The sequence below is a fragment of the Oncorhynchus nerka genome, linkage group LG15 (genome assembly GCF_034236695.1).
Source record: "Oncorhynchus nerka isolate Pitt River linkage group LG15, Oner_Uvic_2.0, whole genome shotgun sequence".
NCBI lineage: Eukaryota > Metazoa > Chordata > Actinopteri > Salmoniformes > Salmonidae > Oncorhynchus > Oncorhynchus nerka.
This window is the reverse complement of record NC_088410.1, coordinates 73579175-73606072: the sequence shown is the minus strand read 5'-3', so window position 1 is coordinate 73606072 and position 26898 is coordinate 73579175. Positions and strand designations below refer to the sequence as shown.

At 41.6% G+C, this 26898-nt stretch overlaps 1 protein-coding gene and 1 long non-coding RNA gene across 4 annotated transcripts; one reads left to right on the top strand and one right to left on the bottom strand.

Annotated features, from left to right (window-relative positions):
• The first annotated feature begins 303 nt into the window (after window positions 1-303).
• LOC115143277 (uncharacterized) lies at window positions 304-16463 on the top strand. 3 transcript variants are annotated; one of them, XR_003865610.2, is made up of 6 exons: window positions 3862-3982; window positions 7153-7247; window positions 7482-7581; window positions 8432-8638; window positions 14677-14752; window positions 14844-16463. It is a non-coding gene; the product is annotated as an uncharacterized LOC115143277 (long non-coding RNA). The 3 variants fall into 3 exon arrangements; XR_010458836.1 differs by lacking the exon at window positions 3862-3982 and adding an exon at window positions 304-391 and having other exon boundaries at window positions 7482-8638; XR_010458835.1 differs by having other exon boundaries at window positions 7482-8638.
• On the bottom strand, window positions 1971-26693 carry LOC115143276 (endothelin-converting enzyme 1-like). The gene is given in 19 exon segments (XM_029683509.2): window positions 1971-3008; window positions 3187-3282; window positions 3517-3707; window positions 4133-4180; window positions 4183-4199; window positions 4427-4537; window positions 4843-4946; window positions 5158-5235; window positions 5523-5621; window positions 5721-5831; window positions 7125-7239; window positions 7472-7614; window positions 8465-8653; window positions 11227-11292; window positions 11640-11786; window positions 11985-12145; window positions 14890-15102; window positions 21618-21756; window positions 26174-26693. Coding segments are annotated over 19 exon segments (2331 nt in total). The 5' UTR covers window positions 26300-26693; the 3' UTR covers window positions 1971-2831.
• Between the last annotated feature and the right edge of the window lie 205 nt (window positions 26694-26898).

Sequence of the window (26898 nt, the reverse complement as noted above, 5' to 3'; positions counted from 1 at the left end):
AATATATCTAGCTTTCATAAATATAGCAAGCGTTGAATATGATTGAAACAGGCCGCAAATCCTTTAGCCGACACTAGGGCTAGCTAGCTATTATAGCAACTCAGAATAGCTTTTTTTCATGGAAAGTCGCTGTTCGGGTCTGTGGTGCTATTCATGGGGACGGTGGGAGGTTTGCCTCCCTTGCCCGCCCGGGACCTCTGCAGATCCGTTTCAGTTCTTCCGAACACTATCACCGGCGTCTTTTCTCCTTCGATAATTTAACATTTGTTTTCAACAACTGATTTTTCTATAATCATTTTTTCCACGGAGATGGGAGACTTCGTCAACATGGCGTTCCGGCCGCTTCCAGTCCGGTAGGACAGATGATTCGGCTATTCTCGTCCAATTACGGGTATGTACGTCTTAACTACAGCTATCGAAAATGACGCTCATTTGTTGCATTCATGTGGCCAATTACCTATACTGACTGGCACATAGGCCTACATTAATGTATATTGAGTCCTGCATTATTTTTGTTATAAATAACTACGTTTTATGATTTTTTTAAAGAATTAATGTTATTTATTATTTTAACTGTAGTGGCTGTCTTGAAGTGTGTGTGTGTAAAATAAAATAAAAATCTCCTGCTATATGTATGGGGTCATTCTCAAGAACCACTCACTCAATATATAAAAATGTAATCAGGTTCAAGTAGTCATCTGTACACATAATGATGGACCGATGGTGTATTTACTGCCAGAAGGCAGAAGTGAAGTTTGTATTAGATCGTACTGTACTCGGTACTATATTGTTTGTGTGCAGCGACATCTAGCGTTGATAACCACTATTAATTTACTTTAATTGTTTTGGAATACAACGGTGGCTCGTCATTACGTTAAAGGTGTCGTTATGAAGCCTCAGATGGGCCATCGAAATAGGTGGGTCATACAAAAGAATGGTGGCCACATTTCTATGAGATAAGAACAATTAGAGAAGTAACGTCACAGAGAAGTCATGTCATGTATGACCAGACACAGAACGGTAAAACTATTTTTGTTACGTGACTTGTTCAATGGTTAATATACTGAACAAAAATATCCACGCAACATGCAACACTTTAAAATATTTTACGGAGTAACAGTTCATAGAAGGAAATCAGTCAATTAAAATAAATAAATTAGGCCCTAATTTATGGATTTGACATGACTGGGCAGGGGCACAGCCATGGGTGGGCACAGGCTCGTCCACTTAGGAACCAGGCCCACCCAACCAATCAGAATGAGTTTTTCCCCACAAAAGGGCTTTATTACAGACATAAATATCCCACCCCTCAGAAAATCCCACAGGTGAAGAAGCTGGATGTGGAGGTCCTGGGCTGGCATGGTTACACATGATCTGCGGTTGTTGGATGGACTGCCAAATTCTCTAAAATGACATTGGAGGCAGTTTATGGTAGAGAAATTAACATCCAATTCTCTGGCAACAGCTCTGCTGGACATTCCTGCAGTCAGCATGCTCCCTCAAAACTTGGCATCTGTGACAAAGCTGCACATTTTAGAGTGGCCTTTCATTGTCCCCAGCACAAGGTGCACCTGTGTAAAGATCATGCCGTTTAATCACCATCTTGGGGCAGCAGCGTAGCCTAGTGGTTAGAGTGTTGGACTAGAAACCAAAAGGTTGCAAGATCGAATCCCCTAGCTGACAAGGTACAAATCTGTCGTTCTGCCCCTGAACAAGGCTGTTCCTCAGCAGTCATTGAAAATAAGAATTTGTTCTTAACTGACTGGCCTAGTTAAATAAAGGTAAAATGAAACATTTAAATTGATATGCTTCACCTGTCAGGTGGATGGATTATCTTGAAAACAGAGAATTGCTAACTAACAGGGATGTAAACAAATTTATGCTCAACATTTGAGGGAAAAGCTTTTTGTGCATATGGAATATTTCTGGGATCTTTTAATTCAACTTGTAAAAAAAAATGGGACCAACACTTTACATGCTGCGTTTATTCTTTTCAGTACTTGCATTGTTAAATAAAGGTTAAACAGTACATCCCTGAGTTTCAGAATGCTCTGAATGAATATTTGTTTAAATATGTCTCTTATATCAGGTATTTACCAATTATGTGAGGGTCACTTTCTAACAACACCACTACTGCATACACTGGAGACATTAACCCAAATCAGTGTTAGGTTTTGTTGATGCAGAAACAAGCTAGGCCTACACATTGGCTTATTGACCGGAACAATCATGTGCAATAATAAAATATGGCTTTTACAATCCACTTATGACGGTAACTTGTATTATACTGTAGATGTGATTGACCGTTTCCTCTGGATTATATCTCAATCCAAATCCAGGAATTGCAACTCGTCATTTTCTTTTGCAGTCAAGAAATATATAGTAACTGAAGACACAACACAGAGGTGGATTGATATAACTGATACAAACAAATAAATATCACTATAATGCATTTAACAACTTCATAAAATCTGATTGAGAGAAGTTCCCATTAGTGTTCTCCTTTTTATAACCATTCCTTTGGTTTCCAGTGTTAAAATTGTCCCTCCATTATGTGAACACAAAGGCACATTTTCAGAGTTCCATTGAGGAAAGAGAGGCTGATTTCTATAACAAATTTTCTTTATGAAGAGAGTTGGATCTGGCTCAACTTCCAGCTTCAGTCCTCCATAAGGACACTGAGAAGTGTAGTGGGTAAGACAGCTGGATTTTCAGTGGTATTGAGACCAGTACTCTCCTTCCTTAGAGACTTTCCCACTGCATCTATTTTTGCTCCATGTCCCCAGTGTCCATTTTGCCACCTGCCAGACCTACCTATGTGTAGCTAGGCATCACCAAAGCTTACACTTGTGTTTAGGGTTCATGGGGGCATCTGCCTTGCAGCCAAAGTGCTTGGAGAACTCATGGGAATTGGAGATGGTGCCAATAACTCGAAATCTCGACGGACTGTGTGGATCTGTGATGATGCCCTCATGCGAGCTTTCCGGAGTTCGAACTGAGCACCATACCTACACATAGCAGGAAGCACAGACACACATTATTAAGGACTTTAGAGTGAATAATCCTTCATTTACATTATCAATGTAATAGGTCATTCAAATTAATACATAATATTGAAGGCAGGCATGCTAGAGAATGCATTACTAAATTTGCCACAGACATGGAGATACTGTAAGTGGCACAAACCTGGGCAAATCCAACAAAAAATAACTGATGATTTGTCATCCCTAGGGCGGGCAGAGTGGCCTCCTCTCCATTCTTTGCAATCCAGTTCACATAAGCCTTCAAAGCAGACAAGGATCATGTTACAGGCAGCATGCATTTGTTCTCTATGGCGAGAGGATGTTTGAAATTTAAAAAAAATATATATCTTTCTTGCCCTCAAACGTTCCAAATACGGTATCTCACATTGATGATTCTGAAACGTCTGCACATTTACTGTATGTGTGCTTGTAAGTTGAATTGTCAAGTCTACTTTCCCCTTAGCCCACCCTAACACCTCCCCATCATACAAACCTTGTAGGCAGCCTTCAGGCCACCATTGTCAGCTATGTTCTCTCCCAAGGTGTGTTTTCCATTGAGGGCTTCCTTGTTGATGCTGTAGTTACTGTACTGCTCCACCATACACTGGGTCTGCTTCTTAAAGGCCTCCACAGATGAGTTCTTCCACCAGGAGCGGAGGTTCCCATCCTTGTCGTACTCCCTCCCTTTAACATGAAGCAAAATATGCTTCAGAACGGGAGACCTAATTTGAAATCATAATGTGCCATATGTTTGATTGGTGGGATGCTTACAACTTACAGTCTATAATATATATATATATACATATCTTTTTTTTTTTTTTGGGGGGGGGGGGGGGGGTGTATGAGTGCGGACACAGATTATGCAGTAGAGAATATGAGGGATCAGCTCATCCAGAGTGCAAAGGCCGAACCTCGCCCTGGGTGAACCTCCTTCGTGATCAAGGTGTCTCCCCTGCCAGGTACTGTAAGTGTACAGCCTAGCTATATTTCTAAAAAGAGAGTCTTAGTTTTTACCAAACTTCTATAGTCACATAATTTTATTCTGAGTCTCCCATATAAAGTAACAAGAGTTAACACACTACAACTTATATGAAAATACAAAGTCTTACCTTGGTCATCAAAAGCATGTGTCAACTCATGTCCCATAACTACACCAATCCCCCAAAGTTTAGGGCCCTGGAAATGTATTCAACAGTTTAACAAAATCCTTTCAAGTAAATAAAAGCATGTTATAACAAAGCAATTACATTCTGAGCTATGTGAAGACATTCAAGGGGACACCACACACACTGTATACAATTCACGCAAGTACAGCGTTCGCACACACACAAATGTGGTGTACTTGTATTTTTGCCAGAGATGGGCCGGTATTAAGGGACCGAATAGGCTGAAAAGGGACCTACTTTGGCCATGTGCGGCTATAAAAAGGAGCTTGAAGGATTCCCGCAGGGAGCACCATCTCATTCTTGGTAGGATTATAGTATGCATTAACTGTAGGAGGGGTCATGCTCCACCTGTATATGCAAGACAAAATATGTAAGACAGACATAGAACATAAATCTGAGATGAGGGTGGTAACCAGTCGTTGACTCTCCCCTATCGCCTTAGCTAGGCTGTTGACTAAAGATCAGTGTGAAAGCATTAAAACCCTAAGCTGCTCTCTTACACTATGTAGTGAGAGAAAAAGATCAGTTCGGATGAGGGAAATTGGTTGCCAGGGAACATTTCTGGGTGCCAGTACTATTCTACAGTGTCAGCAGAATGGGAATTTGTAACCATCAGAGAATTTGATCTCTTCTTTGGAGAGGCGAGCACTCACTGATCTCTGTTGGGGGTTTTCCTTAACTGGTCCGCAGTCACTCTGGCAGAGAAGTTGTAGTACTGCATGACATTTTGAAAATACAGGTCAGACACCACCTCAAACTGAGAGAGAGGGAAATCAGGTTAGAAGGCGAAAGAGGTTCACACACAAGCAATTCAAACAGGAGATACTGTAAGATTGGCAACCCTCCTCAGAACCAGGGTGTCTTACAATAAGACAACATCAATGAGTTGGGTCTTTTAATCAACATATGAGACATGGACTTCATAATATAGAAGTATGCATATTCAATGTAATTACATATTTACCTACATCATTGAACACTTTGTCAAGCTCCTTGGGGTCCATTATGAATTTCGGATATCCAACCATGTTGTAAATGGCTTCAGCCTATAACAGAGCAGATGAGGTGAATTGAGACAGATGCTTACACCAGATGGCACTGCAGAGTTCTGTTTCACTAACTGATGATAAAGCAATAAGGACTATGTTTTCTGTGTCCTGTCTGGCAATCTCTTATGGAATACAATGGAAATCCTATCACTGCTAAATACCTTATGTTAGTTATAAGGCAAGAAACTTTTCCAGAGTTGCTAATCTGTGTAATGACAAGTCCCTCAGCACCCCAGCAGTGGAACACTTTCTACAAGTTAGTCAAAGCAACCCATCTCTCCCACCTTCTCTCTGGCTGCCTTTTTGGTCCCCTGATCCATCCAGTCCACATACTTCAGGCTGTCCTCAAATGCCCATTTGATCTCAGAGACCATATCTTCTGCCTGATAGAAATATAGGGAAAAGGAAAGGCTTGTCAAGATCTCACCCAGGGGCAGTTCACAGTGTAGGTAGGTGTGTAGGCGATACCTTGAAACACTTACAATGGCCTTGCTGTCCTCAGCAAAAGTGGCTTTGACAAAGAGGGCCCCGAGAGCAAAGCCGAGGGCACTGTCTGTGTCGCTGACGCACAGCTTCCAGCGTGGGGTGCAGCTCTGAAACATCACACCAAGCACATGAGAACTATGACACCAAACCACCTACACACAAGATAGCACTGTCTCTCAGTCTTAAACACGGCATGATACTAACGTAGTATCAACCCAGTCTAACTGTATTAGCTTTTAAAATGCTCCTCAAGCATGGAATAAGTAGTAAAGTGTTGGTTTTTCCTTGGAATCCATAATCTTGCAGCTATGACTTGGAGGTAAAGCCAGGCCTTTATCAGAGTGTGGGGAGACAGCACGTTCCCCTCTAAAAGGGCTGACTGTTGTTTTTGTGAGACTCTCCGAGATTGGCAATAGGACAGCCCTCTCGCCCAACTTCCCCTTGATTACAGGGAATATTAGAATCAAACAGACTGCAGACAGAGGAAGGGGGAAAGGGAGAGGTCAACAGAGTGGAAACGGGTGAGTGAGAGAACAAGAGATATGAGTAGAGACAGGGAAAACAATGACAGTGAGTGATGGGTAGAAAGGGAGGGGTGCTAAAAGTGTAGTTTAGAGGGTCTCAGGAATTGTGCACACACTCCCCAGGACGAGAATGCTCTTGGTATGTTCTGACAGTGTGACTCCAGAGCAAAGCAAGGCAAACAGGATCTTTCTCAGATAAGCGTTTGGATAGCTGGAACACCTACAACACAGCAGATAGCTTTTAGCAGAAGCGCTATGTGCCTAATGATGACAGTGACTCAGCTAAAGTATTTCTTATCATCTCCTTGTTTAATTAAAGGGACACTTTGAGATTTTGGCAGAGACCCTTTATCTACTGCTCCAGAATCAGATTAACTCTTGAATACCATTTTTATGTCTCTGCGTGCAGTTTGAAGTAAGTTGCTGACTAGTGCTAGCACAATTGCTAACTAGCGTTGCTTGTAGATAGACTTTGTTATTGCACCATGGGTAACACTAGTTGGCATTGACTCACAAAATTACCTCCAACTTCATTCATACTGGATGAAGAGACATACAATGGTAATCCACGAGTTCATCGGACTCTGGAGCATTAGATAAAGGGCCTCTGCCAAAATCACAAAGTGTCCCTTTAAGTTTGCCCCTAACGCCACTGACAAGTGCACATCTCATTAAGTTTTATCTATGCCAATTTCTGTTTACAGTTTACTTTATAGCCACTAATTTATTTATATCTGTGCTATAAGCAAGTATCGCTTTACTTCTTGACTGAGGCAGCAGGAAAATCTGGTCCCCCTCGAGTACCCTTATCTGTATGTCTGTTGATAATTTCCCTGCCAGCTTACAGCCCTGACGGTTTCCCCATCTCTCTCTCACCTTCTTGGTTCCATACATGACTTCAAAGAAGCGCTGCTCAGCATCCTGGAACTTCTTGTCCAGGATGGACACCATCTTCCTCACCACCTTCATGATCATGTAGTTGTTCAGGACACTGCTCAGGTAGGAGTAGATTCATTCATTACACCATATTAACATTTCAGGAAAGGAAGCAAAAGGTTATATTCTAGTTTGCATAACGTTTTATAATGTCCCCTGTGCTGCTCATATAATATCCCTTTCCAATCGATATGAAATCACCCCAATGGTTACTTTAATTACAAAGCGTTGTCCATCAGCATTTAAATATGAATGAGTGGAAGGCAGGGCTTGGAAGTGATTCTAACCTCTTGTTAGTGCTTGCAATGAGGTCAGAGACCTTCTGGAGGTAGTCCTTGGCGTATACCACCACAGGCTCGGAGTCATTTAGAAGAACAGGAGCAAACACGTCTGTGAGGTAAGGCATCCAGTCCACCGCAGGAGCCAATGTCTACCGACACACAGAAACAATGATAATGTCAACATCTACTCGTGCACAGATTTGCATTTCTTTTTTATAAATCAGCAGGTATGAACAGAAAGTAGGAAGAAAGACCTTGGAGAAGGCACTGTTAAACCAAAAATGCAATCTATGCAAAATACACTTGTTGATTGAGACAGCCAGTTGTGGAAAAAGTACCCAATTGTCATACTCGAGTAAAAGTAAACATACCTTAATAGAAAATGACTCAAGTAAAAGGTCACCCAGTAAAATACTACTAGAGTAAAAGTATTTGGTTTTAAATATACATAAGTATCAAAAGTAAATTGAATTGCAAAAAGATACTTAAGTATCAAAAGTAAAACACAATAATTTGAAATTGCTTATATTAAGCAAACCAGATGGCACAATTCTTGTTTTTTACATTTCTTTAAGGATAGCCTGGGGAACACTACAACACACAGACATAATTTACAAACGAAGCATGTGTATTTAGTGAGTCCGCCAGATCAAAAGGCAGTAGGGATGACAAGGGATGTATTCTTGATATGCGTGTGAATTGCACCATTTTCCTGTCCTGCTAAGCATTCAAAATGTAACAAGTACTTTTGGGTATATGGGAAAATGTATGGAATAAAAAGTATATTATTTTACTTAGGAATATAGTGAAGTAAAAGTTGTCAAAAATATAAAAACAGGAAAGTACAGATACACAAAATTACTTAAGTAAAAAATACTTTATAGTACTACTTAAGTACTTTACACCACTGGAGATAGGTCAATCTGGAAGTCATCTACTGTATGTTGATGTTTGGATCATCTGAAGTTGCAGAGAGATGCAAGTCATTCTGGGACTGACCGCCAGATCCTTTGCCTGGATCTTATGGTAAATTAGCTCCTCGTCCCTCCTCTCCTCCTGGGGTACGGTGATGTTGGCCAGGGTGGTCTCAAAGTCCACAATTTCCTGCATCAGCGATCTGGATGTGTCCTGTGAGCCACCCAACAGGACCCCTAACTCCACCAGGAAGTCTAGGTATGCATTCAGATACTGCAAAGACCATGTAGGCAGCACAGAGGGAGAGATGTTGGTTAAATTAAATTAAAAACAATCCAGGACTAGGAAAATACTGACTATTACAAGCAGAGCATTATCCCTTGAGCTATACATTTTTTCTCTAGTATTTCTTCATTTTCTGTCCAAGTGGCATACTATAGGGTTTGTACTGTCCCTTTGGTTGTTTTAAATATTTTTTTAACAAATATTTACACGTGTTAAGTTTGCTGAAAATAAATGCAGTTGACGGTGAGAGGACGTTTCTTTTTTTGCTGAGTTTATATTTAAGGGCCCTTAAATAAATCCTCTAAAATATATGAGCTCAAAAAACACACATGGGTGTTTTCAGACCATCTGGAAACCATTGTTTTCTACAGGCATCTGCCAAAACATATAACCTCAGAAAAAAATAACTTCTCTAAGCTCTAGAAATTAACAGTGAAAAATAGATAGATGGAGCTTCTATAGAGGAGAGAAGGGCTGCTCCTCGAGAGGTAGTCTCACAGACGAGGTCAGTCAGTCATTGTCCCAATTTATACAACGGGTAGGTCTAATCCTGAATACCGATTGGTTAAAACCGCATTCCATCCTGTGTCTATTCCACAAGTTATCACCTAAATCTATGACGTAGAAATGCCAGGGGCGCAACTTTGGCTTTAGAAGTGGGGGGGACATACTGTGTATATACAGTTGAAGTCAGAAGTTTACATACACTTAGGTTGGAGTCATTAAAACTAGTTTTTCAACCACTCCACACATTTCTTGTTAACAAACTATAGTTTTGGCAAGTCGGTTAGGACATCTTCTTTGTGCATGACACAAGTCATTTTTACAACAATTGTTTACAGACAGATTATTTCACTGTATCACAATTCCAGTGGGCCAGAAGTTTACATACACTAAGTTGACTGTGCCTTTAAACAGCTTGGAAAATGCCAGAAAATGATGTCATGGCTTTAGAAGTTTCTGATAGGCAAATTTATATAATTTTAGTCAATTGGAGGTGTAACTGTAGATGTATTTCAAGGCCTACCTTCAAACTCAGTGCCTTTTTGCTTGACATCATGGGGAAATCAAAAGAAATCAGCCAAGACCTCAGAAAAAAATGGTAGACCACAAGTCTGGTTCATCCTTGGGAGCAATTTCCAAATGCCTGAAGGTACCACGTTCATCTGTACAAACAATAGCATGGAAGTATAAACACCATGGGACAACGCAGCAGTCATACCGCTCAGGAAGGAGACAGAATGCGTCCGCTCAGCAAGGAAGAAGCCACTGCTCCAAAACCGCCATAAGAAAGCCAGACTACGGTTTGCAACTGCACATGAGGACAAAGATCGTACTTTTTGGAGAAATGTCCTCTGGTCTGATGAAACAAAAATAGAACTGTTTGGCCATAATGTTTGGAGGAAAAAAAGGGGAGGTTTGCAAGCCAAAGAACACCATCCCAACCATGAAGCACGGGGGTGGCAGCATCATGTTGTGGGGGTGCTTTGCTGCAGGAGGGACTGGTGCCCCTCAGGAAATAGATGGCATCATGAGGGTGGAAAATGATGTGGATATAATGAAGCAACATCTCTAGACATCAGTTAGGAAGTTAAAGCTTGGTCACAAATGGGTCTTCAAAATGGACAATGACCCCAAGCATACTTCCGAAGTTGTGGAAAAATGGCGTAGAGACAACAAAGTCAAGGTATTGGAGTGGCCATCACAAAGCCCTAACCTCAATACCATAGAAAAATTTGTGGGCAGAACTGAAAAAGCGTGTGCGAGCAAGGAGGCCTACAAACCTGACTCAGTTACACCAGCTCTGTCAGAAGGAATGGGCCAAAATTCACCCAACTTATTGTGGGAAGCTTGTTGAAGGCTACCCGAAACGTTTGACCCAAGTTAAACAATTTAAAGGCAATGCTACCAAATACTAATTGAGTGCATGTAAACTTCTGACCCACTGGGAATGTGATGAAATAAATAAAAGCTGAAATAAATCACTCTTCTATTATCCTGACATTTCACATTCTTAAAATAAAGTGATCCTAACTGACCTAAGACAGGGAATATTTAGGATTAAATATCAGGAATTGTGAAAAACTGAGTTTAAATGTATTTGGCTAAGGTGTATGTAAACTTCAACTACAGATATTCCATTCAAAATCTGCTGTTTCCAGCTACAATAGTCATTTACAACATTAACAATGTCTACACTGTATTTCTGATCAATTTGATGTTGTTTTAAAATTGACATTTCTTTTGCTTTTCTTTCAAAACAAGTACATTTCTAAGTGACCTCAAACCTTTGAACGGTAGTGTACATTTTAGAATATTCGCCTGCAAATCTGTCGCCACTGGATGGAAACCTAGCTACTGAAACAAATATCTAACGAGATACATTTCTCAGTAGTTCTGTGCCAATTTATGAAATTAATTTCCTAATTTAATCTGGCCTTTGTGTCAAGGCACTGATCTATTTTAAGTCCTCCCTTACCCAGTCTTTCATCATGCTACAATTTTTAAGCCCATTCACCCAGTTAAACCCCTTGAGCAATAGTGCAGCCTCCTGTCAGTACCTTTGCATTGGCAGTTTTGTTGAGGTAATAATCCCGAGAGGGGAGCCCCAGCCCAGATTGATCCACCTGTACAGTAGGTAAGAGTAACAGTGCATGACTACCAGCTCACACCCCATTGAAACATTTCAGTGCTCTGAGCAAAGTGAGCCTGGGTCTCCACTGTAGCTTTGACAGTGTAGTATTGCAGGGTCTACAGTATACTGCAGCTTCGATTAACCATATAATTTCTAACATCCCCTTTAAAAGAAAGAGCAGGTAAATGTGCATGTAAATCCTCTCTGAATAGATCTGGGGATAAGTTATGTTTGATGAATGTTCTACCAAATGTAAAGAGGAATGTAAATCAACTGCTAAATAAGTGAGGAGCCACTGTCTGGGCCTGGAGCCACTGGGGTGACTGGCTATCCTCTCACCTGAATAATATTATGGTTGGAGCACTTGGAGTCTGTACTGACAAACACAGTGAAGAAGGGGGAGCAATGGTAGTTGGCTGACACTGTGCGTAGAACCTCCTGGAAATTGTTCTTGTCCCAGGAGCCAGTTAGGGCCCATCCTCCTGTCTGTAAAATAAAATGTATGATCTCCTTCAGAGATCGGCTCACTTAAAACCCGAGAGTTCCTTAATATCAGGGCAATGGATACATTAAGGATCAATTTAAAAATAAAATTTAAAAAACACAATTTTCATTATATTTCATTATAGCTACATTGGGCCATGTCAGACGACTGGATGAGGATGCCTCGAGGAGTGAACTCACCTGATTGATAAGCTCCTGTAGAGGCTGAGCTCCTAATTCCTCGATCTTAGTCTCATTCATACATGCCTTGTAATACATCTGGGCATTCTCCTCAGCCTTGCTCAGCCCCTTCATGGTGGCATTCTCCTCAGCCTTGCTCAGCCCCTTCATGGTGGTGTTCTCTGCCATATACAACATTTTACAGTTAGGTTTTATCCAAACTTATCTTACAATGAAAGGATAACTGTTAAAGGCTTTCGTTTTTCCATTTATGTTTTGAGGTTGGACTTTCGACCGTAGAGCTCGTTATCACGTAGGGCACACCGATTGGCGTCACCTTGTTATAGTCAGTACAGTGCCTTGCGAAAGTATTTGGCCCCCTTGAACTTTGCGACCTTTTGCCACATTTCAGGCTTCAAACATAAAGATATAAAACTGTATTTGTTTGTGAAGAATCAACAACAAGTGGGACACAATCATGAAGTGGAACGACATTTATTGGATATTTCAAACTTTTTTAACAAATCAAAAACTGAAAAATTGGGCGTGCAAAATTATTCAGCCCCCTTAAGTTAATACTTTGTAGCGCCACCTTTTGCTGCGATTGCAGCTGTAAGTCGCTTGGGGTATGTCTCTATCAGTTTTGCACATCGAGAGACTGAATTTTTTTCCCATTCCTCCTTGCAAAACAGCTCGAGCTCAGTGAGGTTGGATGGAGAGCATTTGTGAACAGCAGTTTTCAGTTCTTTCCACAGATTCTCGATTGGATTCAGGTCTGGACTTTGACTTGGCCATTCTAACACCTCGATATGTTTATTTTTGAACCATTCCATTGTAGATTTTGCTTTATGTTTTGGATCATTGTCTTGTTGGAAGACAAATCTCCGTCCCAGTCTCAGGTCTTTTGCAGACTCCATCAGGTTTTCTTCCAGAATGGTCCTGTATTTGGCTCCATCCATCTTCCCATCAATTTTAACCATCTTCCCTGTCCCTGCTGAAGAAAAGCAGGCCCAAACCATGATGCTGCCACCACCATGTTTGACAGTGGGGATGCTGTGTTCAGGGTGATGAGCTGTGTTGCTTTTACGCCAAACATAACGTTTTGCATTGTTGCCAAAAAGTTCAATTTTGGTTTCATCTGACCAGAGCACCTTCTTCCACATGTTTGGTGTGTCTCCCAGGTGGCTTGTGGCAAACTTTATACGACACTTTTTATGGATATCTTTAAGAAATGGCTTTCTTCTTGCCACTCTTCCATAAAGGCCAGATTTGTGCAATATTGTTGACTGATTGTTGTCCTATGGACAGAGTCTCCCACCTCAGCTGTAGATCTCTGCAGTTCATCCAGACTGATCATGGGCTTCTTGGCTGCATCTCTGATCAGTCTTCTCCTGGTATGAGCTGAAAGTTTAGAGGGACGGCCAGGTCTTGGTAGATTTGCAGTGGTCTGATACTCCTTCCATTTCAATATTATCGCTTGCACAGTGCTCCTTGGGATGTTTAAAGCTTGGGAAATCTTTTTGTATCCAAATCCGGCTTTAAACTTCTTCACAACAGTATCTCGGACCTGCCTGGTGTGTTCCTTGTTCTTCATGATGCTCTCTGCGCTTTTAACGGACCTCTGAGACTATCACAGTGCAGGTGCATTTATACGGAGACTTGATTACACACAGGTGGATTGTATTTATCATCATTAGTCATTTAGGTCAACATTGGATCATTCAGAGATCCTCACTGAACATCTGGATAGATTTTGCTGCACTGAAAGTAAAGGGGCTGAATATGTTGCACGCCCAATTTTTCAGTTTTTGATTTGTTAAAAAAGTTTGAAATATCCAATAAATGTCGTTCCACTTCATGATTGTGTCCCACTTGTTGTTGATTCTTCACAAAAAAATACAGTTTTATATCTTTATGTTTGAAGCCTGAAATGTGGCAAAAGGTCGCAAAGTTCAAGGGGGCCGAATACTTTCGCAAGGCACTGTATATGTTACATCTGTGCTGGTTGCCATCTCGTTAGTGGTAAGGTGTTTCACCTGTGCAGGCCCAGGTGCTATTTCAGAGTGGCTGGCCCAGTGCTCCATTTGTCTAGAGAGATGTGGATGGTTAACAGCTTAAGTTGGAGCGCCCTATTTTGATTTCTAACCAATCCTTTATCGGATCTTCCCAGTTCGTTTTGCGCCACTGTTTGCTTTCGGTCTTTAAGTTTAGTATGTTTGTTAGCCTCTTCTTGGGCAAATGTAGTGGGCACTCATGGTGAGTGAATTTGAGGTTCCAGCTGTTGTTACTAGTCAACTTTCAGTAGACACCCCTGTAAGTGTCTTTCAGAACCCCACCGGTTTTGTTTTGGTTGTTGGTTAATGACTCTTTGTTAGTTCACCCTTCTGTTTGAGCAAAATGTTTGGTTTTCTTGCTGGGGAACGTAACTATAACACACATGTAGAAAGAACATTGAGGCAATAAGGACTAAACTCACCAGAAGCGGGTGAGTGGCGCAAGCAGAGCGAGGCAAGTGGAAAGGATGGGACAGGCAGAACAGTGACCATACTAGCAGGATAGTTCATATCTCCAGTCATCTTTGCTTGTAGTGAAGTTGTTTCCATAAGTGGATAAATTGGTGTAATTTAGCATGTATGGTAAAACCTTAAGCAATCTTGTCCCGTTCAAATTAGCTAGAAAAAGGTGAATGACAATTTGTTTTGTGTGACTACAGTGCCAACAGAAAAACCGAAGCGTTCTAATTGAGATCGATGTCAAAGTGGACAATCCGTCCACCTGGCTTCGGTTGGGTAATTATAATTCAAAACAATGCATTCTAAAATAAATCACACGCCTCGCATGGTGAGTTTAGGCCATAACTGTTTGAATGTATTTCTCTAGGTTGGTGAGGGGGTGGGACTCCCCATCCCCTAAGGAGGAATCTTACCTAGCAGGTGCTTCATGATGGCCATGTTGCGCTCCCATAGGTTGCTGAAGGGACCCCATCGGGACTTTCCCTCAGGGAGGGGGTTGTTCCGTACCCATCCCCCACAGGCAAAGCTGTAGAAGTCGTGGCAGGGGTCCACAGAACGGTCCAGGGCTCCAATCACAGCACTGGCCACAATAATGCATGGTTCTGTCCGACACACACCTGGGTGAGCTGCCAACGGAGTGGGACAAGCAGCTAAACATACTGTATCAAATATATTTGACAGACACTGCTACTTTAGCCTCAACAGTTAGACATCACTATCGCTTTGATTAAACAACTAGTAAACTCAGCAAAAAAAGAAACGTCCCTTTTTCAGGACCCGTTCTTTCAAAGATCATTTGTAAAAATCCACCAATCTTAATTGTAAACGGTTTAAACACTGTTTCCCATGCTTGTTCAATGAACCATAAACAATTAATGAACATGCAGCTGTGGAACGGTCATTAAGACACCAATGGCTTATAAAAAGTAGGCAATTAAGGTCACAGTTATGAAAACTTAGGACACTAAAGGAGGCCTTTCTACTGACTCTGAAAAACACAAAAAGAAAGATGCCCAGGGTCCCTGCTCATCTGCGTGAACGTGCCTTAGGCATGCTGCAAGGAGGCATGACGACTGCAGATGTGGCCAGGGCAATACATTGCAATTTCCGTACTGTGAGACGCCTAAGACAGAGCTACAGGGAGACGGGATGGACAGCTGATCGTCCTCATAGTGGCAGACCACGTGTAACAACACCTGCACAGGATAGGTACATCACACCTGCAGGACAGGTACAGGATGGCAACAACAATTGCCCGAGTTACACCAGGAACGCACAATCTCTCCATCAGTGCTCAGACTGTCCCCAATAGGCTGAGAGAGGCTGGACTGAGGGCTTAAAGGTCTGTTGTAACGCAGGTTCACACCAGACATCACCAGCAACAACTCGCCTATGGGCACAAACCCACCGTCGCTGGACCAGAAAGTACTGGCAAAAAGTGCTCTAAATTGACGAGTTGCGGTTTTGTCTTACCAGGGGGGATGGTTGGATTTGCTTTTATCGTCGAAGGAATGAGCGATACACCGAGGCCTGTACTCTGGAGTGGGATTGATTTGGAGGACAGGAATGCAAGACAGGAATGTCAGTGTTGTGCCATGGCCAGTGAAGAGCCAGGATCTCAATCCCATTTAGCACGTCTGGGACCTGTTGGATTGGAGGGTGAGGGCTAGGGCCATTCCCCCCAGAAATGTCTGGGAACTTGCATGTGCCTTGAGTTTGGTAACATCTCACAGCAAGAACTAGCAAATCTGGTGCAGTCCATGAGGAGGAGATGCACTGCAGTACTTAATGCAGCTGGTGGCCACACCAGATACTGACTGTTACTTTTGATTTTGACCCCCTTCCTTTGTTCAGGGACACATTATTCAATTTCTGTTTGTCACATGTCTGTGGAATCTTGTCACATGTCAGTTGTTGAATCTTGTTTATTTTCATACAAATATTTACACATGTTAAGTTTGCTGAAAATAAATGCAGTTGACGGTGAGAGGACGTTTCTTTTTTTGCTGAGTTTATATTTAAGGGCCCTTAAATAAATCCTCTAAAATATGAGATCAAAAAACGCACATGGGTGTTTTCAGACCATCTGGAAACCATTGTTTTCTACAGGTAACTGCCAAAACATATAATCTCAGAAAAAAATTACTTCTCTAAGCTCTAGAAATTAACAGTGAAAAATAGATAGATGGAGCTTCTATAGAGGAGAGAAGGGCTGCTCCTCGAGAGGTAGTGTCACAGACAAGGTCAGTCAGTCATTGTCCCAATTTATACAACGGGTAGGTCTAATGCTGATTGGTTAAAACCGAATTCCAGCCTGTATCTATTCCACTAATTACCACCTAAATCTATGACATAGAAATTCCCAGGGGCGCAACTTTGGCTTTAGAAGTGGGGGGACATACTGTGTATATACAGTTGAAGTCAGAAGTTTACATACACTTAGGTTGGAGTCATTAAAACTTGTTTTGCAAGCAATGTCTTGTTAACAAACTACAGTTTTGGCAAGTCGGTTAGGACATCTACTTTGGGCATGACACAAGTCATTTTTATAACAATTGTTTACAGACAGATTATTTCACTTATAATTCACTGTATCACAATTCCAGTGGGTCAGAAGTTTACATGCACTAAGTTGACTGTGCCTTTAAACAGCTTGGAACATTCCAGAAAATGATGTCATGGCTTTAGAAGCTTCTGTTAGGCAAATTCATATCATTTTAGTCAATTGGAGGTGTACCTGTGGATGTATTTCAAGGCCTACCTTCAAACTCAGTGCCTCTTTGCCTGACATCATGGGAAAATCAAAAGTATTTGCAATCTGAGCTGCAGTTAAATGCAAATTAATTACTTAAAAATCATACAATGTGATTTTCTGGATTTTTGTTTTAGATTCCGTCTCTCACAGTTGAAGTATACCTATGATAAAAATGACAGACCTCTACATGCTTTGTTAGTAGGAAAACCTGCAAAATCGGCAGTGTATCAAATACTTGTTCTCCCCACTGTATGTATGTGTATATATATATATATACACATACACCAGATAAGTTCATTAGAGTAAACTGCAGCTCAGATTGCAGCCCAAATAAATGCTTCACACAGTGCAAGTAACAGACACATCTCAACATCAACTGTTCAGCGGAGACTTCGTGAATCAGGCCTTCATGGTCGAATTGCTGCAAAGAAGCCACTACTAAAGGACACCAATAATAAGAAGAGACTTGCTTGTGCCAAGAAACATGAGCAATGGACATTAGACTGGTGGAAATCTGTCCTTTGGTCTGATGAGTCCAAATTAGAGATTTTTGGTTCTAACCGCTGTGTGAGATGCAGACTAGATGAACGGATGATCTCTGCATGTGTGGTTCCCACCGTGAAGCATGGAGGTGTGATGGTGTGGGGGTGCTTTGCTGTTGAAACTGTCTGATTTATTTAGAATTCAAGGCAAACTTAAACAGCATGGCTACCACAGCATTCTGCAGCGACACGCCATCCCATCTGATTTGCGCATAGTTGGACTATCATTTGTTTTTCAACAGGACAATGACCCAACACACCTCCAGGCTGTGTAAGGGCTATTTGACCAGGAAGGAGAGTGATGGAGTGCTGCATCAGATGACCTGGCCTCCACAAATCACCCAACCTCCACCCAATTGAGATGGTTTGGGATGAGTTGGACTGCAGAGTGAAGGAAAAGAAGCCAACATGTGCTCAGCATATGTGGGAACTCCTTCAAGACTGTTGGAAAAGAATTCCAGGTGAAGCTGGTTGAGAGAATGCCAAGAGTGTGCAAAGCTGTCATCAAGGCGAAGGGTGGCTACTTTGAAGACTCTCAAATATATTTTGATTTGTTTAACACTTTTTTGGTTACTACATGTGTGTTATTTTGTAGTTTTGATTTCGTCACTACTATTCTACAATGTAGAAAATAGTACAAATAAAGAGAAACACTTGAATGAGTAGGTCTGTCCAAACTTTTGACTTGTACTGTATACAAACAACTATCAATAGAAAACAGGTTAAATGAAACGAAGTGCAGCTAGTTTGCTGTCTTTCCAGCTTCAGTTTGTAGTGATTGTGTTAGCTGTGTTGTTGTCTAGCTCCTCTGAACAACAGTGTCCTGCCGAGAGAGCACATTTTCTACGCCAGGCAAAATCACGCATCATTAGCTCATTGTTATGGATGTATCCAAATAAATGTCACTAGTAAACATCTTAAACAAACACAAATGCAGCTACATTGTTGTTATTCTGGCTGCAATGTTTGAAGTTAGATGTAGTTGGCAAGCTACTAAGCAAGGGACAAGAACATTGCCAGCCAGTATTGCAGTGGAACATTTAGAACGAACGACTGGGTTGCATCCATAGATACAGAACAAAAAGACTGAACGATTGGGTCGCATCTCTCTAGCAACTGAACCGATAGAATGAATGATCCGCCGGCTAGGGAAGCAACCCTAGATTTTTGTCGGGACTATATCTTGTGGAACGATTAAATAGTATGAAAACATTTATCAAAATAACATTAATGAAAATATGTAAATCATTATTTGAATATGTTGGTAACTAGTTGTATAAAAGTGATACTGTCCTCGAAGCCAGTGTTTGCAGGATAAATTGGCACGTTTTGCCGGCCCTCGACATTTTTATTGATTTATTTCACCTTTATTTAACCAGGTAGGCAAGTTGAGAACAAGTTCTCATTTACAATTGCGACCTGGCCAAGATAAAGCAAAGCAGTTCGACACATACAACGACACAGAGTTACACATGGAGTAAAACAAACATACAGTCAATAATACAGTATAAACAAGTCTATATACGATGTGAGCAAATGAGGTGAGATAAGGGAGGTAAAGGCAAAAAAAGGCCATGGTGGCAAAGTAAATACAATATAGCAAGTAAAACACTGGAATGGTAGATTTGCAGTGGAAGAATGTGCAAAGTAGAAATAAAAAATAATGGGGTGCAAAGGAGCAAAATAAATAAAATAAAATAAATACAGTAGGGAAAGAGGTACCGTAATTGCTGGACTATTAAGCGCACCTGAATATAAACCGCACCCACTGAATTATTAAAAAATATGTATTTTGTACATAAATAAGCCGCACATGTCTATAAGCCGCAGGTGCCTACCGGTACATTGAAACAAATGAACTTGGTCACTATCTTCCTCCTCCTGTGCACTGAAACCACCGAAGTCATCTCCTTCGGTGTCGGAGATGAATGACAAAGCAAAAACATATATGTATATTTTTTGCAAATGTATAAAATAAACATTTAAACAAATCACATTTACATAATTATTCAGACCCTTTACTCAGTACTTTGTTGAAGCACCTTTGGCAGCGATTACAGCCTCGAGTCTTCTTGGGTATGACACTACAAGCTTGGCATACCTGTATTTGGGGAGTTTCTCCCATTTGTCTCTGCAGATCCTCTCAAGCTCTGTCAGGTTGGATGAGGAGAGTGGCTGCACAGCTATTTTCAGGTCTCTCCAGAGATGTTAAATTGGGTTCAAGTCCGGGCTCTGGCTGGGCCACTCAAGGACATTCAGAGACTTGTCCTGAAGCCACACCGGCGTTGTCTTGGTTGTATGCTTATTTTGTTGTCCTGTTGGAAGGTGAACCTTCGCCTCAGTCTGAGGTCCTGAGCTCTCTGGAGCAGGTTTTCATCAAGTATCTCTCTGTACTTTGCTCCGTTCATCTTTCCCTCAATCCTGACTAGTCTCCCAGTCCCTGCCGCAGAAAAACATCCCCACAGCATGATGCTGCCACCACCATGCTTCACCATAGGGTTGGTGCCAGGTCTCCTCCGGATGTGACGCTTGGCATTCAGGCCAAAGAGTTCAATCTTGGTTTCGTCAGACCAGAGAATCTTGTTTCTCATGGTCAGAGTCCTTTAGGTGCCTTTTGGCAAACTCCAAGCAGACTGTCATGTGCCTTTTACTGAGGAGTGGCTTCCGTCTGGCCACTACCATAAAGGCCTGATTGGTAGAGTGCTTCAGAGATGGTTGTCCTTCTGGAACTTTCTCCCATCTCCACAGAGGAGCTCTGTCAGAGTGACCATCGGGTTCTAGGTCACCTCCCTGACCAAGGCCCTTCCAAACTTCTTCCATTTGAGAATGATGGAGGCCACTGTGTTTTTGGGGACCTTCAATGCTGCAGACATTTTTTGGTACCCTTCCCCAGATCTGTGCCTTGACACAATCCTGTCTCGGAGCTCTATGGCCAATTCCTTTGACCTCATGGCTTGGTTTTTGCTCTGACATGCACTGTCAACTGTGGGACCTTATGTAGGCAGGTGTGTGCCTTTCCAAATCATGTCAATCAATTTAATTTACCACAGGTGGATTCCAATCAAGTTGTAGAAGCATCAAGGATGATCAATGGAAACAGGGTGCACCTGAGCTCAATTTCGAGTCTCATAGCAAAGGGTCTGAATACTTATGTAAATAAGGTATCTGGTTTTATTTCTAATACATTTGCAAACATTTCTACAAACGTGTTTTCGCTTTGTCATCATGGGATTGATGAGATTGATGAGGATGTTTTAAATTTAATATATTTTAGAATAAGGCTGCAACGTGGATAACAGTATTTTGTTAGAAAGTGCTCTGGAATTTGGGACTAGTTGCAAAAGCTGAGGGACAGCCCACGGCATTTGGCAACTCCCTATGTGTTCTTCGGGAAAGGATGTGGAAAACATGTTTATAGGCATAATAATTCATAACCCAAAGTCCAATTCATCCATTCTGTCTCATGTCTATGTTTAAGGCTGTTTATTTCGGACAATAAGTTTTATGATTTTTAATCAACGATTCAAATTATAGCTGAATAAAAGGATTGGAAAGGTGAATGGTCTAGTAAAAGCACATTATTGTGCCGGTTCTTATAACAGATGATGGTAATTTGTGATGTGGGCTGATTGGTGGTTGAATATGAGCAAGTGGCATTTGGTTCCCTTTTCAAAATACAAGGAAATTAATACTGAGCTGAGAAAATACAGACGGTACAGTAAAAATGTGTACCTACGAAAATGTTGGCAGATTATATGAACACAAAAGAGCAATCATAGGTTGTTTGATCAACTCTTCTCAGGATTATTTACCTGAACCAGGCTTAATAATCTTAGCCACTCACTCTCTTTGTAGAAGATCCCAACAGTGATGAGAGAGAAGAACAAGGCAACAGACAATGCACACACTAGGACCAACAGCCTCCGTTCAGTGTATATCTTCTCAGCCCAACACCTGGGACCAGGACCATGTCGCAGTGTCACCTGTACACACACACACACACACACACACACACACACACACACAGACACACACAGACACCAGACACACACACACACACTGCAATGAGCACAGGGCACCACAGTGTCCATAGATACACATACACTGGTTATGTGTGTAAAGGTTACAAAGATTGGTACACAAGTCACCCTTAACCACAGTACTCAGGCAAACAAACCACTATGTTCTATGATCCGATGATGAATGGGATCCGCTATCTGGTCAGAGATGATACACTCAATACCACAGAGGCACTAGTACTGTGTGAATGTTCTGGTTATGGTTGAAAAGGTTTTATTAACAGCACGGTTTTATTAACAGATTATATACCATATCACCTTTCAACACCCCTCTATATTGTCACGTTCTGACCTTTATTTCCTTTGTTTTGTATTTATTTTAGTATGGTCAGGGCGTGAGTTGGGTGGGCAGTCTATGTTTGTTTTTCTATGTTTTGGGGTATTTCTATGTTTCGGCCTAGTATGGTTCTCAATCAGGCAGGTGTCATTAGTTGTCTCTGATTCTCAATCATACTTAGGTAGCCTGGGTTTCACTGTGTGTTTGTGGGTGATTGTTCCTGTCTCTGTGTTTGCACCAGATAGGACTGTTTTTGGTTTTCCACATTTATTGTTTTGTTAGTTGTTTCATGTCTAGTTCCTTTATTAAAGAACATGAATAACCGCCACGTTGCATTTTGGTCCGCTTCTCCTTCACCACAGGAAAACCCTTACATATATAAAGGTAATGTATTCATCTTTTGTCCATAATTTTCTAGTTCTTCAGAAGGTATCATTAAAATAAATTGTGCCACTGCCCCAGATAAGGGGAAGGCAGAGCACTTTCCAAAATGGATGAACTAGGACATTGTCATGTTTTTTTAACTGAAAGAGCCAGCAGTTGGAAAAATAAAAACACAGGCCCCACAGAAAACATGTCATTATTATCCAGGGGAAATTGTGAAAACGATTTTTGCCTCGATTTTCAGCTTGGTCATTAAGAAATGCAGCAGCCATGATTGAATCCAAACAAGAGTGGTCTGGGGGGGATGGTTTAATGTGTGTCGTGTGTTTATGTGTCAAGCGTTTGTACGTTCACTCTGCCTAAACAGTAGAGTTATTCACTCACCCTTCTAGATAACTTAAAACAGTCTAACCAGGCCTTGTGTCTTGAAGTCGCCTTTTAGCTTCAGCCAGCTGGTACGCAACTGTGGTAATGTTGGTTTGACATTCGATAGTGTAATTTATTGACCCCCCCCCTCCCAGAGATAAGCTGAGGGACAATATTTTCATGTTTCACATTATTGACATTTTAAAATATTGCCCTATGTACATTGTGTAATTTACTGATGGTCCCTAACTAGCCCCACAGGGATATCCAATGTCAAACCAAATTGACCATGGCCATTACGATAGGTCATGTGCAGCTCCTCTCCAAATTGATGATTACTTGGGTGCTGCCAGCTGTGGGCAGGATGGAAATAATCTCAACCCATGTAAAACTGCTATGGTACCCTTCATTCTGTGACATACCATTTTTTTCCTTTAACCTAGCAAATCTCCATTATGGATAAGACTGACTTCATGACCAACATTCTCCTATTTACACTTTGTAGTACATTTTTGCACTAGAATAAATGTATCTGCCTCATAGAGATACTACATAGGCGTTTTCAAAACAAGACGTTTTACACACCCTGTGAAAACCAATTATCCCAGACCTGTTAAAAAATGTGATTATGTCTCAATGTTTAATTTTTTTTTTTTTTTTTACCTTTATTTAACTAGGCAAGAACAAATTCTTATTTTCAATGACGGCCTAGGAACAGTGGGTTAGCTGCCTGTTCAGGGGCAGAACGACAGATTTGTACCTTGTCAGCTCGGGGGTTTGAACTTGCAACCTTCTGATTACTAGTCCAACGCTCTAACCACTAGGCTACCCTGCCGCCCCTCATTAGCTAAGGCAAGAGTTCAAATGTCACACTGAATGTGAGCAGCTCTGGTGCCAAAGCCACAACAGGCTTCGTAATCCTCCAGACTTTGATTTTTACATTTACATTTTAGTCATTCAGCAGACAGAAGCAATTAGGTTTAAGTACCTTGCTCAAGGGAATGACGACAGATTTTTTTCCCCTGGTCGGGGATTTGAACCGGCGACCTTTCGGTTACTGGCCCAACGCTCTTAACTGCTAGGCTACCTACCACCCCCACTTTCAGAGGTTTGGGTGTTTAAAAAAAACCTTTAATCTGTATTTCTGTGTGCATTTGAGAAGCTACTTCTGCCAAGTCAGTGTGGTTGAGGTCTGTGCTTTATCACAGATTCTCACAGTAAAAACCACTGCACAATGTGATGGTAGAAAAATGTTTTGGAAATTAAACGTTCTGAAACATACTTTATTTCTTCTCTTAGCCATGGGAAAATATGTTAGGAATGATCTGATTTCAGAGGAAGCTCAGATTCTCAGCAGAAGGAAAAGAGCTGGCTGAAGTAAAATGGAAATATTGAAACTATGAAAACAGAAATTATTTAGTGTAACAGACTTCTAGCCAGACATGTGTGAAGCTACTGACTCAGACAGCGCAGGTCCATTGTATAACCTGTTATGATTCTCAGTTACATAGTAGTTGTTGTTGCAGCCTCTAAAAAGTGTCTTCAAAAGACCTTTATCTAGTGATACCTTTGTCAACAGTCCACAGTAGGTGCAGCGTGTTCTGCTTTCTCCTACTTAATCAGTGTAGGAGTGGATCAGTGGATAGTGGTTAGTAATCAGAGGAGAGTGGATATACACTATATACATAAGTATGTGGACACCCCTTCAAATTAGTGGATTCGCTATTTCAGCCACACCCGTTGCTGACGGGTATATAAAATCGAGCACACAGCCATGCAATCTCCATAGGAAAACATTATCAGTAGAATGACCTTACTGAAGAGCTGCCACACAAAAGCCTACGATCACCATGCGCAATGCCAAGCGATGGCTGGAGTGGTGTAAAGTGTGCCGCCATTGGACTCTGGAGCAGTGGAAACGTGTTCTCTGGAGTGATGAATCAAGCTTCACCATCGATTAGTCCGACGGACGAATCTGGGTTTGGCGGATGCCAGGAGAACGCTACATGGCACTATGCATTCGGGCAACTGTAAAGTTTCGTTTTTCATTGTTCAGGCTCATTAGGTCCAGTGAATGGAAAACTTAACACTACAGCATGCAATGACATTCTAGACGATTTTGTGCTTCCAACTTTGTGCAACAGTTCGGGGGAAGGCTGTTTCCTGTTTCAGCATGACAATGCGCCCGTGCACAAAGCGAGATCCATACAGAGATGGTTTGTCGAAATCGGTATGGAAGAACTTTGAGCCTTGATCTCAACCCCATCAAAAACCACTGGGATGAATTGGAACGCCGACTGTGAGCCAGGCCTAATCGCCCAACATCAGTCTGACCTCACTAATGCTCTTGTGGCTGAATGGAAGCTAGTCCCCACAGCAATGTTCCAACATCTGGTGGAGGTTGTTATAGCCGCAAAGAGGGACCAACTCCATGTTAATGCCCATGATTTTGGAATGAGCTGTTCAACAAGCAAGTGTCCACATAATTTTGGTCATGTAGTGTATCTCTGTTAAACATTTGTGATTATTAGTGACTTTATTAGTGCAGGGGAGAAAGAAGAATCCTGCACAGTGATTCAGAGTTGTAAGCATAGAATTAGAAATTAAAAATACATGAATCTCTATGGTTAGACTGTTGTATCCGCAAGGTAGAAAGTAAGAATACAAATGGAATGTGTTCATATACTTACATCTGTGGGCTGAAAATCCTATCATAACAGTGCAGTTATCCACTTACCAGTGCAGGTACAGTGAGCACATTGGTTTTAAATATGATTAACTACAGTATTAATCTGACAGACTTTGTATCAACAGAAAACCTAGGATACCACAAGCAGTGAGCTCCTCCTTGCCTGTCAAATATTATAGAAAAACATGCACCTTGAGACATCTGTTCTGTAGGATGGGCTCTGCAACTGATTATCCAAGCTTTTTGAAGCACCCAGAAATGCAGATACTGTATGGGCCTCTATAAAGGGTAGTTTGTTTAGTCTGCGCATCAGGAGATAATAGTCTTTCTCCTCAAGTAGCTCTCTGTGTTGAATGTAGCACAAGGCTGACAGAGAATAGCAGGCTCTCAGGAAATACCATGACGCTCAAAGTCCTCACAAAGATAATAGAAGAACTGGAATTTGATTAGCTCAATGCTAATGCATTTATTTGGAATGGAATTTGTCATACAATGCAAGCAGATCATAACATAACAACAGAAGCAGCAGAATGAGTGCATCTAGACAGACTTGTCATGTGTCAGAGCTCATCCATTATTTTTATACAAAGGAATAGTTGTCCTACCTGCATGGCAGGGGGGTAGAACTCATCCCCGTTGGAATCTACCAGGTCATCTTCGTTCAGAGTGGCCCTCTTGTACGTGGACATCTGAAAGGTCAAATGCAGAAAAGACTCCCTCAGTGCTTCCATGCTCCTTAAGGCCCTTTCCTTTCCTACAGTCAGGATGTGTGTGATGTAGATCAGGGGAAGGAATATTAAATTCAGCGCCCCAGTATTTCCTACCCTCTTCTCACTACCCCCTACTCAACAACCCCCCCATTGCGTCATTCGGATACTCCTGGGGTCTAATCTCGTGGGCGCCGTCAAGACTCTCCACTTAAAGTCCTGTAAAGGTTTTCAAAGAAACAGCCCTTCCTCTCTAGCAACTATGTTCTGCTCAGCCCTCCTTCAGTACATGCTCTCCTGGAGCTCCAACTTAGCCCAACCTCGTCAAACAAGAAACAAAACAGAGAGGGAACTCGCGAAAAACAGGAAGGAGCATTGACTTAATCGACTTATGTGACTGAGAGGGAGTGTGTGCATTCCACAGAGTGGTTTCATATAGATTTAGGGAGGAAACTCTTGTACGTTAGTTCCCTCCCACTCTCCTATCCATAGGACTTTCAAGACCAGAGGGTGGAGTCTGGATGGAAATGCCCTCCCATGCATGCTTTCAGTTGTTGCCCGGGTTACCGTCATCCGATAGGCATGACAGTTGATTGTTTCAAACCTTACCCTCTCTAACCCTA